Source organism: Gadus morhua, chromosome 7 (genome assembly GCF_902167405.1).
Source record: "Gadus morhua chromosome 7, gadMor3.0, whole genome shotgun sequence".
Taxonomy (NCBI): domain Eukaryota; kingdom Metazoa; phylum Chordata; class Actinopteri; order Gadiformes; family Gadidae; genus Gadus; species Gadus morhua.
Window position 1 is genome coordinate 30,615,949 of NC_044054.1, and position 20,466 is coordinate 30,636,414.

The 20,466-nt window shown below is 46.0% G+C and overlaps 1 protein-coding gene across 1 annotated transcript; it reads right to left on the reverse strand.

Annotated features, from left to right (window-relative positions):
* Window positions 1–373: 373 nt before the first annotated feature.
* LOC115547149 (dipeptidyl peptidase 3) lies at window positions 374–19,903 on the reverse strand. The gene is made up of 15 exons (XM_030361119.1): window positions 19,747–19,903; window positions 17,049–17,109; window positions 13,884–13,973; window positions 13,593–13,701; window positions 13,119–13,193; window positions 12,240–12,367; window positions 11,935–11,993; window positions 11,192–11,386; window positions 9,845–9,957; window positions 8,010–8,102; window positions 7,844–7,906; window positions 7,524–7,648; window positions 6,737–6,923; window positions 1,413–1,443; window positions 374–687 (listed from the first exon to the last, which is right to left on the reverse strand). The coding sequence occupies exons 1-15, from the start codon at window positions 19,886–19,888 to the stop codon at window positions 542–544; spliced, it is 1,617 nt and encodes a 538-aa protein (XP_030216979.1). The 5' UTR covers window positions 19,889–19,903; the 3' UTR covers window positions 374–541.
* Window positions 19,904–20,466: the final 563 nt, after the last annotated feature.

The following is a 20,466-nucleotide window of genomic DNA, read 5'->3' on the forward strand; positions in this document are numbered from 1 at the left end:
TTAAATTCCCTAGCCTGACACCCAGTCTGAAAGGCTGGCCAGGGGTTCTCATCTAAAAGTAACAAGGAGATATAAAGTGGGATTAAAACATTGTCTTCTGTTGACTACTTATTATGTGGTTAACACATTAATATGGGAGGACTGGACACGCACACCCACACGCATGCACACGCACGCACACACACGCGAGAAGGAGGGGCCCGCCAACTAACGTGCAGAGATGCAGGGGCAGCTTCGCGCTTCGTAACAGAGACAGGGCAGAGCGCGAGTGCGCATGGGGAATTTTATGAATGGTGAATGTAGGAGATAACTTCCCCTGCTTAAAGTATTTAATTGCAGTTATACCCAACCGGTATTTGCGAAAAATAAACACAGAAGTGAAAGATCTGTCACAAGACGATTGATACGTATCTGTGCACATTTTTAAGCGGGTATACGCAAATCCTGGTGCGTTCCTAGTGGGTATACAGCGTATACCTGCGTATCACGTAGACTACACCACTGATTATGCCCTTTAGAAGGAAGCGTCTGTAAGCGGCCGCTAATGGCACCAGCAGGGGGAGTCCCTCTTGCTGAGCTCCAGGAGGTCTGCCTCCAGCTGCTCTGCATCTTCCTGGAAGCGCTCGGTGAAGGAGTGGATCAGACCCGCCGCACTGCCCTCGTACTCCACCAGCTCCACGGCCTCGCCTGGGAAAACAACAGCATCGTGGTCGTCATCCAAACCGACTTGCGATGAACCAACGGGAAACGGTGCCTGGTCCCACCGTTCCAGCAGTAAGGAAGTCCCCTCGTTAATAACGTGCACGTACATGCTTTAAGAGACAAGAGTAAGAGACTGCGAGCCCCCCCTCTCTCTGAGGTAGACAGGCTGGAGGGCTACGGCGTAGTTGTGATTAAGTGAATCAGTTAGTGCGTAGGTGCTCTTTGGTATACAAAAACATAGTTTCTAAAATGATAAGCTGACCAAGGCACTTTTCTTCAAAGTTAAAAAGCTTTAATAATAGGCTGATTCATAATAGAATTCTTATAAAGTTGCCAAACTGTTTCGGCTATTGTAGGCCTTCATCAGGGCATGAATAATAATCAAGGTGTAACAGCAGGTACATCAAGTCATAGCTATTAGTAAACTCGCTCCAGCTGGAGTAGGCGGAGTCAACAAATGACTCATAATGCAGCCTAAATCATGTAATATGATCACAAAATACATACATATCCATGACTAACATAGAATGGATCCAGCGTTGAATAACAATCATAGCGTTTCAATCAAAATAATTTAAACAGTCAAACAGCTCATTAAGTCCAAAGGCAGACCACCATTTCAATAGAATCATTCAATCCTGGGAATGCCATAGCATCTAGTAAATAGATCCAGCGACTTTCTTTTTGGTTGTGTTTTTTGTGCCCCTTACCTCCTAGAAGTAAGGGGCACATGATGAATCCCTATAGCGGTAAACAGTAGGCCGTTTTCATTATGTGCTTCTCTGAAGTGTCTTGTCATAGCATAATCAGTTTCCTATTATTGGGGCGTTCCTATGCTCAGCCTCAGCGAGGAGTTCTTGCGGCCGTCGTTTAGTACGCCCAACATAGAAAGCATCGCACAGAGAGCATTCCAAAACATAAATAGCATATGTAGTCTTACAATTTATGAAATGTTTAGCAGTGAATGTAGTGTGACTGGGTGTACTGTTAGGCACTTTAGGTAGCCATGTGGTCTGTTTTTTTGCTGGTAGATGACTATGCACCAGTCTATCACCCAAAGGAGGTGTTATTCTAAAGGAGAAGACAGGGGGCTCTTTAGAAACATCATTTAACGAGTCATCACATTGAAGGAGGTTCCAATTCTTTTTAATTATATTACGTATAGTGAATGCGTCAATGCTATGGCCCGTGGAAAAGAAAACCCTGCCCTTTTTAGCAGTTAATGGCTTACTATAGAGCAGAGAATTACGTTCAATAGAGCTGGCCCTCATCAGAGCTGTGTCAAGAACTTTGGAGGAGTAATCACGTTCTTTGAAACGATTGTACATCTCTTTACTTTTAGTGTCAAACTCTTGATCGTTGTCGCAGACCCTAGGTAATCTCTGGGATTGTCCGAATGGGATGTTCTGAGTAAGTGTAGGTGGAGGTGCTCCTGTTGGTTTAAAGGCCCACTATGCAACTTTTTTAGCCAAAATTACATTAAGTATGCAGGTTGAGAGTTATGCTGATGGTTCTGCATCCATTTCTGGGTCGATTGGTGGGTGTGTCATTTACCCATGTCGCCTCTCCAGTGAAAAAGCGTATATGCAACTTGCTCTGTTCGGACCGACACAATCCGGATGTGACGCAACGGAAGTATCCTCGAAAATGTAGTCAGATTGTAGTTTCGAAAATGCTTTACGGCACAGACACAAACCCAAACATGGCACCGGCTAGATATAAACAGCCAGTTGCGAGGCAATTGTTGCATTCATCATGGATCAATCGACTAATGGTACGGCCACACCAACCGCGTTACTCGCGTTGGATAACGTGAGTAACGCGCCTAACCTGACGCTTGATCATTGTGTGTCACAAAAATGGTTCAACGCGCCCAACGCGCCTGTGGCTGCGCTAGAGTCCGAGGTAGGAAACCCAAACGCCGCCGTGTTTGGGTGCATGATAGAGTTTAGATCGGGTTAGATTAAATAATCTCGGATATAAATAACGATCTCATCTCATCGTCATCCGTTTACCCGGGGTCGGGTCGCGTGGGGAGCAGCTCAAGCAGGGGGCTCCAGACTTCCCTTTCCCGGGCCACATTGACCAGTTCTGACGGGGGGATCCCGAGGCATTCCCAGGCCAGTGTTGAGATATAATCTATCCACCTAGTCCAGGGTCTTCCCCGAGGTCTCCACCTAGTCCAGGGTCTTCCCCGAGGTCTCTTCCCCACTGGACGTGCCTGAAACACCTCCCAATGGAGGCGGCCAGTGGGCATCCTTGCCAGATGCCCGAACCACCTCAGCTGACTCCTTTCTAAGTAAAGGAGCAGCGGCTCTAATCCGAGTTCCTCACGGATGACTGAGCTTCTCACCCTATCCCGAGACGCCAGCCACCCTTCTGAGAAAACTCATTTCGGCCGCTTGTACCCGCGATCTCGTCCTTTCGGCCATCACCCAACCCTCATGACCATAGGTGAGGATAGGAACGAAGATCGACCGGTAGATCGAGAGCTTTGCCTTGCGGCTCAGCTCTCTTTTCGTAACAACGGTGCGGTAAAGCGAACGCAATACCGCCCCCGCTGCTCCGATTCTCCGGCCAATCTCACGCTCCATAGTACCCTCACTCGAGAACAAGACCCCGAGGTACTTGAACTCCTTCACTTGGGCTAAGGACTCATAAATAACGATAATCGGGTTAAATAACTTCACATGGTGTGTCTGGTGTGTTTCCAGCATTCGTAACACACCAATGTGATGACTCGTTAAATGAAACATCATTTAACGAGTCATCACATTGAAGGAGGTTCCAATTCTTTTTAATTATATTACGTATAGTGAATGCGTCAATGCTATGGCCCGTGGAAAAGAAAACCCTGCCCTTTTTAGCAGTTAATGGCTTACTATAGAGCAGAGAATTACGTTCAATAGAGCTGGCCCTCATCAGAGCTGTGTCAAGAACTTTGGAGGAGTAATCACGTTCTTTGAAACGATTGTACATCTCTTTACTTTTAGTGTCAAACTCTTGATCGTTGTCGCAGACCCTAGGTAATCTCTGGGATTGTCCGAATGGGATGTTCTGAGTAAGTGTAGGTGGAGGTGCTCCTGTTGGTTTAAAGGCCCACTATGCAACTTTTTTAGCCAAAATTACATTAAGTATGCAGGTTGAGAGTTATGCTGATGGTTCTGCATCCATTTCTGGGTCGATTGGTGGGTGTGTCATTTACCCATGTCGCCTCTCCAGTGAAAAAGCGTATATGCAACTTGCTCTGTTCGGACCGACACAATCCGGATGTGACGCAACGGAAGTATCCTCGAAAATGTAGTCAGATTGTAGTTTCGAAAATGCTTTACGGCACAGACACAAACCCAAACATGGCACCGGCTAGATATAAACAGCCAGTTGCGAGGCAATTGTTGCATTCATCATGGATCAATCGACTAATGGTACGGCCACACCAACCGCGTTACTCGCGTTGGATAACGTGAGTAACGCGCCTAACCTGACGCTTGATCATTGTGTGTCACAAAAATGGTTCAACGCGCCCAACGCGCCTGTGGCTGCGCTAGAGTCCGAGGTAGGAAACCCAAACGCCGCCGTGTTTGGGTGCATGATAGAGTTTAGATCGGGTTAGATTAAATAATCTCGGATATAAATAACGATCTCATCTCATCGTCATCCGTTTACCCGGGGTCGGGTCGCGTGGGGAGCAGCTCAAGCAGGGGGCTCCAGACTTCCCTTTCCCGGGCCACATTGACCAGTTCTGACGGGGGGATCCCGAGGCATTCCCAGGCCAGTGTTGAGATATAATCTATCCACCTAGTCCAGGGTCTTCCCCGAGGTCTCCACCTAGTCCAGGGTCTTCCCCGAGGTCTCTTCCCCACTGGACGTGCCTGAAACACCTCCCAATGGAGGCGGCCAGTGGGCATCCTTGCCAGATGCCCGAACCACCTCAGCTGACTCCTTTCTAAGTAAAGGAGCAGCGGCTCTAATCCGAGTTCCTCACGGATGACTGAGCTTCTCACCCTATCCCGAGACGCCAGCCACCCTTCTGAGAAAACTCATTTCGGCCGCTTGTACCCGCGATCTCGTCCTTTCGGCCATCACCCAACCCTCATGACCATAGGTGAGGATAGGAACGAAGATCGACCGGTAGATCGAGAGCTTTGCCTTGCGGCTCAGCTCTCTTTTCGTAACAACGGTGCGGTAAAGCGAACGCAATACCGCCCCCGCTGCTCCGATTCTCCGGCCAATCTCACGCTCCATAGTACCCTCACTCGAGAACAAGACCCCGAGGTACTTGAACTCCTTCACTTGGGCTAAGGACTCATAAATAACGATAATCGGGTTAAATAACTTCACATGGTGTGTCTGGTGTGTTTCCAGCATTCGTAGTGTTGATCAGCAGAGAAATAGTCCGCCAAGACGTTGAGGTTGCTTAGCAACCAGAGACTCTGTCCATGCAAGTGAACGGAGCGTTCACTCTTCGTCATAACTATCAAACCAAACATCCTTCACATTCACCGAGCGAACATTATGAAAGTAAAATGCACATTTCTCGCTAATTTTTTTTCCATAAACGCATTTAATGGCGTAACTATGTTACTATTTCCACCCCCAGAATAAAGAAAGATGTCGGCCGTATGCTTCTGTGCAAGGGTCACTACTCTCTGTCGGTGATGTCGGGTCAAGCTCCACGCTGATTGGCTATCGTGGCTAAGCGTCACGCGTTGGAGCGTTGAAAGTTCTGAACTCCGGGCGTTGGTGCTCTACGGCACAGACCCCCAAACGCGGAACCGGCTCGATATAAACACAAGTAACTAAGGGATTGTTATATTCATCATAGATCAGCCGACTAAAAAGAGACAGAGAAACCCAATGTCGGAGGAACAGAAGAAGAGAAAAGGGAGACTGACCGACAGAGAGGCCAGACACGAGTAAACGTTGAGCAAGCTTTTCAGGAATAGCGTGAACTGAAAGAAAAAGAAGACTGCAAATCAGACGCCGACTCGGCCGTGTTGCTTTTGAAATTGAAAGTACCTTTGGGTGAACTTTGTCTTCGTGGTATTCTTGATGTTGATAGTCTCTGTACAAATGTGTTTGCTCAACCATTTTGTTGTGAGCCCTGTAAAAATTGTTTTCTCGACCGTTTTGTTGTGAGCCCTGTATGTTTCTAGCTTGCTTGGTTGCAACCATATAAACACCTTTGTTTCCATGGGTGTTTTGCTGTTCGTCCATCTCGTCCCCCAGATACAGACTGAATCCCCGAATCCAGGTTCTTGTTTATTTAGATTATTATGTTGGCCAAACCTCTTACACTGATTGTTCTGTTCAACCTAAGATATAACAATTATAATCTAGGATATACATTCTCCCCTTCAACTATAAAAAAGGATGGATTTATGTTTATTGCAATACAAATAGACCTTTTTAAAAATGTATAACCTTGCCTACACTTTATGAACATCTACTTCGGACATGGCTCCACGCATTCGCCGGCTTCTTTGAAAACAAATGCACATGGCTCGCGTAGAAGTGCATGGGGAAGGGACGTCAACGAGTTGTTACGACAATGTTGTGAAATATCTACTACGAAGCTGTAGGGGGCGCTGTGTAGAGAAATGTGCGTGCCAAAACCAAGAAAACAGCCAAGAAATGCCCGAAGTTGCATAGTGGGCCTTTAAAGGTTGTATCAGCGATTCTAGGCAACCGGCTGCCAAATTTGTACCGGCCTACGTCATCAGTTGTTGACAAATTCCAAACCTGCCTGGCGACAGACGACGCGATTGTCTGTTGCCTGGCAACGGGCGATCGCGTCGAATGACGTAGGAAGGTTCTTGAACATTCGCAAACTTTCATGCTCGTTCATTGCACTCCTTCATTGAGCGTGACAAGACAGGTTTTTGAAACCTGCTTTAAACACTCAGTTTACTAGCTAAATTTGATTAAACAATTCAATACAATACAAATATAAAGTAATGGTCGACAACAGAGTTCTGATTGGAGAAAATATCGCTAAACGATTTTTTTCCAATATCGTTCGTCCCTAGTATACGCTGTATGCATGGGTAAACATCAGCTGATCCTCATGACGATAGAGGAGGTGATGCCCGTCCCCTACCTGTCTCCAGCTGCTGCTCTCCGAGGTGTAGAACTCCAGGCCCAGCAGGCCAGCGCGCACCATGTACAGCCAGTTGATGTACACCACATCCTCGGCATCCTGGCCCTCGTGCCCGAAGATACTGACGCACGCAAACCAAGGAGACACGGTTACACATCAGCATGGCCCACTGTACGTTAGATAGATACAAAACACAAGCCGTGTAAACTGCATGAAACTGATTCAATGTATATGCAACATACAGAACAGGACTAGGCATTAAAGCAACAAAGTAAAAGCTAAATGTTCTGCAAGTGTTTATGTAGTTAATTCTTTAAGTTAGGTGTACTTACCATTTTTTTTTTTTTTTTTAAATTATATTTACTTATTTATTTATTTATTTTATTTATTTATTTTATTATTATTATTATTATTATTTATTTTTTTCCACAATGTCTTGTTTTTTTAACGATTTATGATGACTATATGCTCTGTAAGGTGACCTTGGGTGTCTTGAAAGGCGCCTCTAAATTAAAAGTATTATTATTATTATTATTATTACTTGCGGGGGAAAAACATAATGGAAAAGGATGAGGTTTGTTATGAACATCAGGTATAACTTTAACTGCATAAAAAGTATAACTCTTAGTGTGTGCCGCCATAAAGCATCTCTCAAAGGGTTTATGTGTGGAGCAGACCCGGAGGCTCCAGCTGTCTGAAGAGCTCGGTGTCCCTGCAGTACCTGAGGGCGAGCTTGTTGAGGCAGAGGTAGAGGCCAACGCACTCGGCACGGCACTCCTCATAGGACGAGGCGATGGTGGAGAACCTGCTGTCCCACGTCTCGTTGCCGCGGTACCAACTGGTCACCTGTAGACACACACACACACACACACACACACACACACACACACACACACACACACACACACACACACACACACACACACACACACACACACACACACACACACACACAGAGACACAGACAGACACACACAGGTGAATGTCAGACACAGCTTAATATCGTTGGTCACTTGACACCTTCTGAGTGCATACGCTCACCTTCTCTCCGGTCACTGGGTTGATCAAAGTGTTCTGGTCGAAGTTGAATTTGCCCTGATCGTCCTGTCGAGAAACACATCCATTTAGTCTGAGGTTGAAGCCTGTAAGGCTAACGTAGGTGAGCTCCTACTGTTTGCTGGCTCTATATATAGTCGACGGGACTGACCTGAACAAACAGCTTGCCACTGCCGTGGCCCAGCAGCTCATGAAGCCCACCCTGCATCTCGAACGACGGCAACATCCACTTAATATAAGCATCCTGCAACATACACACACACACACACACACACACACAAAGGGCCCTATCTTGCATCCGGCGCAAGTGACTTAGTCACTGGCGCATGTGTCGTTGCTAGTTTACAACTGGCGCAGAGCGCTCTTTTGCCACCTGCGCCACTCGCCGGTAAATTAGGGAATGATCTTGCGCCCCAAGGGGCGGTTCGGCGGAAGGAGGAGGCGTGTTCTGGCGCAAACGGTATTTTGACGTTTCTGAAAACCATTGCGCTACTGACCAGGAAATACCTGGTTTAAAGTCAGTGGCGCGTTGTTCAGACGCTATTTTAAGGGCGCATGCATACATGCGCATGCGATGCATACGGATTGCTTGTGCACCTCGCGCATACACTTTGCTTCTCTCATCTACCTAGCCGCACATTCTTGGTAAATTATTTGGGAAAGAACAGCTGATGCAGCGGTAATAAGTTGTAGGCTACTTTTAAATCAATGCATCTGCAAACACCGTACAGCAAACACATATTTTCTTGACACAGACATCGTGTAGGCCTACATGCCCATAACTTTTAGGATTGATGAGTAGGCCTATTTGATCGTGAAAAGCATTGTTTTACCGCGAGTGAGTGTTAAAAAGAATGAATGAATGCGGGCGCGCGTGTGTGCTCTGTAAGGCGCCCAGTTTCCAACCTCGAAATTTCACTTAATTTAAATTTAATTTGCATCGTATTTGTTATCCTTACCAGATGCCCGAACCACCTCAGCTGACTCCTTTCTAAGTAAAGGCGCAGCGGCTCTAATCCGAGTTCCTCACGGATGGCTGAGCTTCTCACCCTATCCCTAAGGGAGACGCCAGCCACCCTTCTGAGAAAACTCATCTCGGCCGCTTGTACCCGCGATCTCGTCCTATCGGTCATCACCCAACCCTCATGACCATAGGTGAGGATAGGAACGAAGATCGACCGGTAGATCGAGAGCTTTGCCTTGCGGCTCAGCTCTCTTTTCGTAACAACGGTGCGGTAAAGCGAACGCAATACCGCCCCCGCTGCTCCGATTCTCCGGCCAATCTCACGCTCCATAGTTCCCTCACTCGCGAACAAGACCCCGAGGTACTTGAACTCCTTCACTTGGGCAAACTAAACACGTAACGCATAATACAATCAATGGCAATGTCTATTACCGCGGGGACACATGCATAGGATAGCATACAATACTGATAAGAAACAATGTTTATAATGTATTGCGTAGGCCTATATCATTAAATAGAACCACAGTTACCGCATATCATATGTTATAGCCTATCATACGTTTTCTTTGCCGAAATTTATTTGAGGACTCAGTATATTCCATGTGTGAATTAGGCCATATTATTTGGCAATAAACTAAGCCATTTGCAGTTTGAAATTCTCGGAGACTGCAGACGCGCTGTCAAAATATCAACTCGTCCGATTCAAATGCGCTCATGGCTCTTAAAGGGGATGGGAGCTGGCACTCTCATTGGTTTGTTGCACGTTACGCCCAAACCACACCTACGGGTAATTAGGCTGCTTCAGACCAACCCTTTTGACACTTGCGCCGCGGCGCAAGCGTCATTTATCCGCCTGTAAAATAGCGATAGCGCCGTAGAACCGCCCACAAAGCTACTTGCGCTTTGCGCTTTCCCACTTGCGTTTCAGACCGTTAAAATAGGGCCCTAAGGGTTGGATCACATTCTCGGGAGTGCACGTTGCTGAACGTGGTGTGGAGAAAGTGCACGTGCTGCATGCCAACCTTGTCGTCCTCCTCCAGGAAGGTAAGCTTCTCTTTCTGAGTAACATAGGCTACAGCCAGAACGTTGCCTAGCGACACGTTCTTGAAGCCCTCCGACTGTCTGATGTCATCATCTACAAGCACACAACATCAACCAACGGTTAACACACAGTTAACAGCTATCCCAGTGTGTCTGCGGACATGGTGGCGTGAAAAACATGCTATTGTTTTCAGTCCATTTAACGGAAAGATCAACATGAACAGCTTTGTTTAAAGTTATGGACATCTGAAATACTATTATTATTATTATTATTATTGAGGGTCAACAAGGTGTTCTTTAACATCAGATAAAAATGTTGCATGAAATCCATTGCAATCTCAGTCCATACATTTCCTTTGATTCCTTCAAGCAAATGAATGGCTAGAGTCTATTTACATATTAGCGTTTCAGGAAGTACAAACTACACAAAAAAGCGGGGAGGCGAAGGGGGAAAACCCTGCAACCCAAGACCGAGTTTATTATCTGACCTTGAGACTAATATACTTTGATAGAAAGAATTCCCAAGATATTGGGTCGTTGTGTAGTTGATCCATCCCTCTGTGATGTCACGTTCATGTAACGCTTCTAGATTCTGTGTTGTCTGCGTACAAGGGTTGCCGCGGTGTGGACATTTTCACACCGAGTAAAGTAATACGCTCGTGTCAACACCGGTATTACCGAGTATAAACGGTATTAACTTTGAAACTAGGTCAACCGCCATCTTCTCCGTCAACTTCTCCTCTCACACTCGGTGACAGCGGCTGGCAGCGCGCCAATTCTCGGCGTCTTATAACGTTCTATATATAATAGTATAATATAATTTTATACATCATAATATCACGCAGGCATTTGTTTACCGGCGTTGCTATGGTTACCGGTCTTGTAAGGAAGCGCGCCAATTCTCGGTGCGCCAATTCTCTTCTTGAGGATATTGTCTCTTTTCTAAGTTAGACCTGAACCCGCAGTGTTTTGTTTTACCCGCCCGTTCTCGCCCGCAGCAAAGTTCAAACCGCCCGCTCCCGCGAGATTTGGGTTGGGTCCCGCGGGACCCGGCGGGACCCAATCCCAATGCAGACCTCTACTCTGGCCTATTCTACACATTTTAATTTTCTTAATTATATTATTCATTTTTACTGAATTAAAAAAAAAAACTCGGTGTTGCCGGTGTGCAACACCGGTAACAACGGTAATACCGTATACCACGGCAACCCTACGCGTACAGTAGTTTATGTAACACTTCTAGATCCCGTGGGTCAGTGCTGGTCACGTATAGATGGTTTTGCAACGCGCGTCGATGCCGTGGGTCGGCGGCGGCGCTGGATACGTACAGTTGGGGATGTTGATGCCGGCGGGGACGCCGCTGCCGGTGAAGGTGAGCACGTCCAGCGAGGTGAAGTCCGGCTTGAGGAAGGTGTCCTTCTCAAAGTCCCGGGGCCACGGCAGCTCGGGCAGCAGCACCTCGGCCGAGCTCACCAGCTTGGCGAAGCGCTCGCTCATGGCCTTGTTCACCACTGCCACGAAGCCTGGGCGGACAAGGACACGGGTCAACGGCTAGCTGGGAAGACAAGCTCAACCACCAGGGTATCTGCAGATTAGTCAAAATACTTTTTAAGACCTTTTTAATACCACCTTGAATGAAATTTAAGACCTAAAACACGCAATGGTGGGGGGGATCCTGCTGTATTATAACCCAAGCATAGCATGTGTGTCACACAATGAGACTCATTCACCTACACATTGTCGCAGACTAGCTAGCAAGCACGCAGATAATCATTTATATATGCAGCTAGCAAGCAAGAAGCCTCTCTATACGTCCTTCCTGAAAAGTCCAACGAGAAAAATAATGCCCCGACAAATTTAAGACCTTGAGTTCCAGTATTTAAGACCAGCATATAACATTTGGAACGAATTTAAGACTTTTCAAGGCCTTACATTTAGAAACATGAATTTAAGACAGGATGCGGACACCCTGGCTACAGTGTGTGTTGGTCTCGGGTGGAGAAGGACCCGCTAAATTGATAATAGTTTTTAATAACCAGCTATTAATTACCGCATTAAAAGGGGAGCTTACCTTCAAACTCTCCCCTGGAGCCAAAGGGGTCCCTGTAGCTCTCTATGAAACCTATGTAACTGAGAGGAGGAGGAGGGAAACATAAGGTCAAAATATAACACCAGGTTAGTTTCACTGGAATCGATGTCTTAACCACAACATTCCACAACAAAGAACATGCCATAATAGCACTGCTTCAGTAGGTTGGTACTAAAAAGGGGCAGATGTTCAACATTCCATGAGCCTATTCTTCGAGGGAAATGGTCCAGGATGTGGAAAAAATGTGATGATTCAGTTAAGAGATCTTGTGATTCAGATGCATGTACCTCTCAACGGTTGGCCCCTTGTCTTTGATCCAGAAGCGCGAGCCTTCCTTGTGTGCGATGGAGCCGAAAGTGAAGCTTCGCCGGTATCCCTCCAGCATCTTCTTCTGGTTCTCACTGGCAGCATGGGCCTGTCCATTGGGCAGGGTTCATGAGGAGATGGAGGGCAGAAATGTTCCGAGTTGAGGAAGGACATTTCATTGGACTTTGACAGAGCCTGTATCCGGTTCTTTGCCTGTGTACGTCATGTTCTTGAAACAATAACTTGAGGAATTTTTTACAGCGCTAAAGAAATGGATGTTTCCAACAAAAACATGATGATTCTCCATCTTCTCTTGTCTCTTACAAGGCTTAGCTATAGCGAGCCAATCTGATAATAGAGACTGGCCTCCACATTCTTCAATACTAACACAACCCTGAACATGAACTTGCATGTGGACGGACGGCCTGCGTATTCCGTACCGCAACAGCAATCAGACTGACGGTTTAGTCAGTTCTTCCTTGCTGTTCCTTGAGCTGAAGGTTTAGGGTGGGCCTGATGTAGCCTCTTATTATTCTGATAAATGACCATGCACTTTGTTCCAAATATGTTGTCTCTATAAACTGCACCCCTTTAGGAATACTATTTTTCATTTAACATCTACAAAAATTTCAACCTAAGACACATTTGCAAGTTACACATTGCAAGTTATGCAGAGTTTGCTCATTAACTTGCTCATTAATTTGTTGCCATTCAATGTCAGATTCAGAAATCTGGCATGATTTATACTGTATGAAGGAACTGGGTGAGCGTCATCATGATAATCATGGCATGTGAAAGTGAAAGTGAAAGTGGTCCGGCTGTGAAGAGCAGAAGGCTCGGAAAGGCAGCCAGCAGCTCACCTGGGAGTCGAGGAACTTCTGGGCCAGCTCAGCGTCCTCCAGAACACAGTTCCCTGAGAAGTAGGTGGTGATGCCCTGTGGATGCACAACAGGAGAGGTTACACGATGTCCAGCACCATGTCAGTCCTTTCTACAAGTCCCCTTCTACATGTAGAGCACTTCTTGGGCCCCTCGGGCCTAAAAAAAAAAAAAAAGTTTGGTTCCTGTTGGTTGTCAGTTGAGGTCATGGGTAGGTAGGGAATTTTTTTTTTTTTTTTCCAGCAGGAGCGAATGATAGGTAGGTTGTTTTCATTTAAAACGAGAAAAAATTCGCTCATCCTTGTACAGAATGAAGAGGTGCTGTACCAAAACGTAATTATAGTTTGCATCAAATTTTTTTTTTTTTTTTTTTTATTTTCAAAGCTCATAAAATAATTTGGGTGGCACATAAATTGACAGGGTCGGTCAATTTTTAGGCCTCTCCCGGGCTCCCACCTTGCTGCCCAGCCCCAGCTGTTTCTGTTTATCCTCCAGGGAGAAGAGGGCGGAGGAGCAGCTGTCACACAGGGCCTCCATCTCGCCGGGCTGCTCCTTGAATGACTGGCTGGCGAAAACCAGGGCTTTCAGCTTGTCCTGGGGGGCCGACACAGAAACACACTCCATATTAGCAGGTTTAGGACTTTAACCGTTGGTATCTGAACTCATCTCCTCAACGAAAGAACCTTTTCGTTTGAAAAACACAAGTTTTAGCACCGAGGTTCGTTTTCAAAGGAGAAGCACTCTCACCTTTGGTAGGTTCGGGATGAACTTGGTGTCTCCAAAAGATTTGTAGTTTCCCATGTTTGCATAAAGACCGGCTGCATATACCAGGAAGGCCTATACAGACACATTAGAGAACACAGTTACTCTTCATGTTGGGAAACTTTGAGTGGACATAGACGTCGAGGGATAGGTGGTGGGATGGGGATATCCTGACATCGCCAGACCAATTTGTAAATGCATTAGTCTGAAACCTCTTGATTTCCAAGGGGCTTTGTCAACGGTTGATTGATTGATTGAAAACTTTAAACGATAGTTACGTATTGTAACTCCAGATTCTATGAGTATAGGCGCAGCCTTTGAAGTGTCGGCCTCATTGTCCTTTAAATAGCTGAAGAAAAGCTGTTTATTGGGAGCAGAACGTCCGCCGGCGCCCGACTATATCTGCAAAATGCGTACGTCGTTGAGGCACGCCGCACGCGGACGTAATTGAGGCCCACGCTGTTGGTGGTCGGGGATTACACATTTTTCAGTGCTACGGCTCACGCCTAGGGATAACCCAATAGCAATAGCCTTAAAAGGCTGTCCCTATATACTCATAGAATTTACAATACGTAACTATCGTTTCAGCCATTTACTGTACAATTCAGAATTGAATGAGAGGAAGGCTGAGGAGGGCTGTCAATCAAATATCGCGCTTCAGAAACGGCCAATCATAGGAAAGCCCGCCCTGCCTTGGTTCCCTCCCCCATAGTGCCAAAATTAAATTCGAGCTAGCGTAAAAACATCTTTCGCGAGAGGCTGTTACGCGCGAGAGGCTGTTTTGCGCGCGCTGAGGTAATTTGCGCGCGCGAGAGGCTGTTTTGCGCGCACAGAGGTCATTTGCGCGCGCGCAGAGATCATTTGCGCGCTCGCAGTTAATATCTACGCGTGTGGAATAATATAATACGCCCGAATGCATCTTTTATCACATTGGTGAATTATGGCACTAATGTGTCGCCATATCCAACTACCACAGTGTATTGCGCTCGATGCCCCGCCCATCTGTCGGTCTCCCCTCCCCCTCATTCCCCCTCAGTACGCGAGCTCCCGCCCCCTCTCATTCCTTATTGGTGGAAAAATTTGCCACCAAAAATGTGTTGTAGTCCTCTGCCCTTCTAGCGGGACAAGAGGTTTCTCCCGAAATGACGTCAAACGCGTCATTTGACGTCATTTCGGGAGAAAATTAGATGAGAGAAAATGGGCCAAGGGGAGACTGGTTTAGACTGATAATTATTTATATATTTATTTATATTACAATCGTGGTTTTATAATGATAGAACGCCGGTTCTAAATGGGTGAAATATCCCTTTAAGAGCTAACCCTAACCCTAGTAGTTATTCCTTATTCGATTCATTTGTTGGACTTTTCTGACTAAGAGCGAGATTTGTGACATCTTCAAAAATCAGTAATATAGCACCACTTTATAAAGCATAATATGACTTTTGATATATTTTTATTATTACACATGACGCCAATCAGACAGACAGTTAATCACTAGCAGTGGTTAATAGCTGCTCTTCTGAATGCTGGCTGGATGACTCTGGGCTGTGTCAGCCCTCAGGGACAGGGCTTGGCGTCCACCACCGCCTCACAGCGGTCCACCACCGCCCGCACTTCGCCGATCTGCACGCCGGTGAACGTCCCGGGGACAGAGGTCTCCCGGGTCACCCCGCCTTGGTAGGTGCGGCTAAGGCGGGCCGTGTAGGGGATCTTTCCGGTGAACTTGCGGCCCACCATTCGCACGCGGCAGGAGTGGTTGGGCGGCACGCTGAGCACCACCGAGACAGAGTGGCTGATGGCCGCCGTCACCGAGGTGCCCTGGTTAAACTGGTAGGTCTTCTCCCCGCCCAGCTCGATGCCGACGGAGCCCAGCAGAGGGATCGTGGCGGTCATGCTGCCCTTCACGCCAAGCATGGTGCCACGGCCGATGTTCCAGGTGGTCGTGGTCTCTGTGCTCCTGGAGATGGTCACCGTCTTGGTCAATGTCTGGCAATCGTTGTTGGTGACCCCTGAGATGCCCATGGTCTCCGGTGGGTGTTGGAAGATCTTCGCGTCGTTGCGGGCGTACACCACATGGGAGATGTGCTGGCTGTAGGCGTCCCGGTTGATGCTCAGCACCTGGTAATTCTTGTACCAGTACTCTGTTCCCTCCCAGGGCAGGAAGAAGGCCGCATGCTGGGTCACCACCTTGCCCAGGCCGAACTTGTTCTTCCCCACGAAGACGTTTTTGCCAGAGCAGGTCCGCACTGAGTCTTGGGGCACCGATCCGTACGAGTCCTCCTTCCACTCCAGGAACTCAAAGTTGTCCTTGTTGACCAGGACCTGGAAGTCAGCAGCCCGGTACTCACGGTCCGCGTAGGGGTAGTGGCAGTAGGGGCCCAGGCTGGGGCTGTAGAAGCCCGCCTCGCACTGGTGCTTGCAGACGTAGTCGGTGCGCTCAGTGTAGCCGTTGTAGATGGCCACTGCGCCGTCGGGCAGCAACTGGTTCCACGCCAGCCAGCCCAGGTTAACGTTGTCACCGAACACATAGGGGGTGGAAGGTTGCTCTTCCAGGACCGGTGGCGTCAAGGGTTAGAGAACATGTTATGAGAACATGTAGGACCCATGTGGTGTTGATATTTTAAACTGCATATTTCATGATTGCAATTTCCTTTTTGTTTGTATGAGGCAGTTTTTTGTGTGATGGAATTCCAGAAGCTCCTAATTGGAAAGACTATAGGAAACCATTGAAAGAAGTTGGAGGCCTATGGATCTTTACCGTTTTACTCTTTACTTTAGTTTGATTCATTTAACCAGCCACCTGCCTGTGCTTTCCTACCTACCTGCCTGCTTGCTTACCTCGCTATAAAAATGCTGACTGAGAATCTGATCTATAAAAAATACAGAGCAAAGAGCAAGTCAATTTGCACTACATTGCGTATGCATCATAGAATATGGTTAGTCATTATAATTTATGACATCTTTTATCAGAACAACTGGTGATTGACTTGTCAATGTTATTGTAAGATTTGAAATTGGCACTGCTACAAAGGTAGAGACAGAATTTCACCCAGAAGAACTATTGGTTATGTCTAAGGATATAGGCTTTTACAGCAAAAAGGCGTGTGTCGATTGTGTCGATGGATAGAGGGTGTAGGTGTAGAAGGCTACCTGTCTTGGAGCTCTTTAGCGCACCAAACAAGGCCAAGATCAGCAACACACACGCTCTCATCTGCAGGCAATAGGAAACACATGTTCGCAATGTCTCTCAGTGTATCCGTCTTTATTTTCCCAATTCATGCAAAACGGACTTAGTGAAAGGAAAAATAAATTAAAGAAATTATATTAAAATCAGAAAAAAATAAAAAGGGAAATATAAAGTACAAGCAGAAGCACAGTCTAAACAAATAGGGTAATGGTCGCAATCGGGGAGGGTTAATCCATGTATCTATGTATATATAATATATATCTATATATATATATGTGCATGTCTGTCTGTCTGTCTGTATCTCTTATAATATATCTATCTAGAGGTCTATCAGGGGTTCTTGTCTTGGCTGTGTCCTCTGCTCAGACACCTGTCCTTACCTCCAGGTTTATATAGCCTGGTTACTTCAAATAAAAAAAAATACTATTCGTCTGAAGCTAGATAAGGGGGTAGATGATCAACATGTACTGGATACAGTGATCAAGGAGAAAGATGACCTTCAGGTAGTCAAGTCTGATAGATACAGCTGGCATGTTGCCATTATATCTAGATGTCTCCAAAAGCATTGTTACTCTTAGAAAGAGATATCTATGGAGCCCGGAAGGTGACATGGGCGCAGCGTTGTAAAGTATGTTGTGTAAGTCGTTATGTATGAGCATTGACGTGTGTCCCGATAGGACTCACTATATTGATGCACCTAGCCGTTCCAGAATCACTCCAGAATCCTACTGTAACACCATGTCGTCAACAAGGTCACCATGTATAGGTGTGCCTACATATATCTTATGATAAAGTAAATTGATTACTTTATAACTTATTGTGTATCAAATATATCCTAAGATAAGGTAAGTTGGTTACCTTATAATTTCTTGTGTGCTTATCTCACCTAAAAATAAAATAGGCTAATAAGATAGGTAATTGTGCTAAGAGTAACGCTCCACCTTAGTTCTATGTTTATTTGATTTAGTTTTCAAGTTAAACGAGTTTTTGGTAAAAGGTAACTTTTCAACCTTATTTTTTTATTATTCGATTCAATTTTCAAGTTAAAACGAGGTCCGACTGGTCTAAAAAGCCAGGCTATCGTATATATTATTGGACGAGGCCTGATCGGTTTGAAATACCGGCGACCATATCTAAGTAATCGTGTATATTATTGGACGAGGCCTGATCGGTTTGAAATACCGGCGACCTTATCTAAGTATTGGACGAGGCCTGATCGGTTTGAAATACCGGCGACCTTATCTAAGTATTGGGCGAGGCCTGATTGGTTAGAAAAACCGGCGACCTTATCAAAGTATTGGGCGAGGCCTGATTGGTTAGAAAAACCGGCGACCTTATCTAAGTGTTGGACGAGGCCTGATCGGTTTGAAATACCGGCGACCTTATCTAAGTAATCGTGTATATTATTGGACGAGGCCTGATTGGTTCGGAAAACCGGCGACCTTATCTAAGTAATCATATACATAAAATAGGTTAGCCACCTAAAAAGATATTAAAGCAGGTTGTCAACAGAGTTATTTCTTTCTAAGGTAACATTCCACCGTAGCATGTAGGTAACTAACGGAGTTATTCTTCATAGAAATAATATTCCACCTGGTAAAAAAGGTTTTTCCCCCCCCTTATAGTTCAATTCAATTCAAGATATAGGTAATGTAAGGTCTGTCTCACTTGTATTCATTTTACTCTTACTGAAATAACTTGAATGGAACTTTAGATGTCTGGGGATAAGCAGCAGTCAGGTAGCAAAGCTATAATTACCTGCCTATTTGGTTTATTTAGGGAAAGCATTATGAAAAAAAATGTGCATGCGCAATAAAGTATACAAAAAAGTATAAACAAAATTTACCGCGCTCGCACTGTCCTATTCCCTCTTGGGCTAAGCCCCGGATGTTTCAGAAACCTAGAAACGCCCCTGCCGCCTACTCCAGCTGGAGCGAGTTTACTAATAGCTATGACTTGATATACCTGCCGTTACACCTTGATTATTATTCATGCCCTGATGAAGGCCTACAATAGCCGAAACCGTTTGGCAACTTTTTAAGAATTCTATTATGAATCAGCCTATTTATTAAAGCTTTTTAACAAGTGCCTTGGTCAGCTTATCATTTTAGAAACTATGTTTTTGTATACCAAAGGGCACCTACGCACTAACTGATTCACTTAATCACAACTACGCCGTAGCCCTCCAGCCTGTCTACCTCAGATAGAGGGGGGGCTCGCAGTCTCTCTTATGGAGTCTCTTAAAGGTTGGGTACGCGATTTGCGAAACGCCAGCAGCTTTTGAAAATACACAACTCAAATGGTCCTACCCCCTCTCCTTCAACGCTGACTCTGACTCCACCCATTCCAAGTACCTGGACGCGCAATCATGCACGAGCGCGAACAGAGATGCGCGAGCGCGAGCCAGGCTAGCGTAGGCTTTCGTTTAACAACATGGCACTACATTCAGCTGTAAGTTGCACCCAGTACCGAGGGAAGTAGGGGTGCTGGGCAGGGGCGTTTCTAGGTTCAATAAACATCCGGGGCTTAGCCCAGAGGGAAAAGGAAAATGGGCGCATAGCCACTCGAGTGGTAACGTTCAAAACGGGTGCACAAAATCAGTACCAACTGCAACAACTTTGTTGTATTAGGTATAACTGATCAAAGAACGTACTGTCCTACCTTGGCTGTCCTGGCTGCGTCTCCTGAGATCTGGATGAGAGCTCCGTCCCCTAATGCACTTTATAAAGCTGAGCTGGATGGGCCACACCAAGGAGGAGGGGCCGGACTGGGACCAAAAAATGGCCCTGGCATTTTTGGACATTGCCAGCCCACTATGATTATTTATACGACATACGGAGGCACACAACATACCCGAACATTGTGTTGTTTCAACAATTAAAATAAAGCGCAGTAGCCTACATGGAAGAGAATAACCATGTTAAAAAATTGATACGCTCTTTGACTATACTTGCAGAGTCTTTTGCAGCTCGGTCAAATCCCCTCTGAAATTACAAATGCTTATAATATGTACAGTTTGAACCGTCTCACAATCAGCAAAAAATGCAAGAACACAGAACAACAGGAAGAATACAAAATATATGTATTATTTTATTAAGGCCTACACTAACTAAAACACAACAAATTATAACACAGTAAGTCAAAGTGGCACCCTAAAGTATGAGAGAGAGAGAGAGAGAGAGAGAGAGAGAGAGAGAGAGAGAGAGAGAGAGAGAGAGAGAGGGAGAGGGAGAGAGAGAGAGAGAGAGAGAGAGAGAGAGAGAGAGAGAGAGAGAGAGAGACAGAGAGAGAGAGAGAGAGAGACAGAGAGAGAGAGAGAGAGATAGATTCTCCGCGCATCCTTTCCTTTACGTTTCTTCTCCATTTTTCTGTCAGTTAGTG

Bases quoted from the DNA above. Each gene is read 5' to 3' on its own strand.
- LOC115547149 (XM_030361119.1), bottom strand. From the start codon at position 19,888: ATGTCCAAAAATGCCAGGGCCATTTTTTGGTCCCAGTCCGGCCCCTCC. The intron at 12,368-13,118 runs GTGAGCTGCTGG...CCCAATGGACAG, and splicing joins AGAAGTTCCTCGACTCCCAG to GCCCATGCTGCCAGTGAGAA. The intron at 9,958-11,191 runs GTACGTATCCAG...GTGTGCTTGTAG, and splicing joins CGGCATCAACATCCCCAACT to ATGATGACATCAGACAGTCG.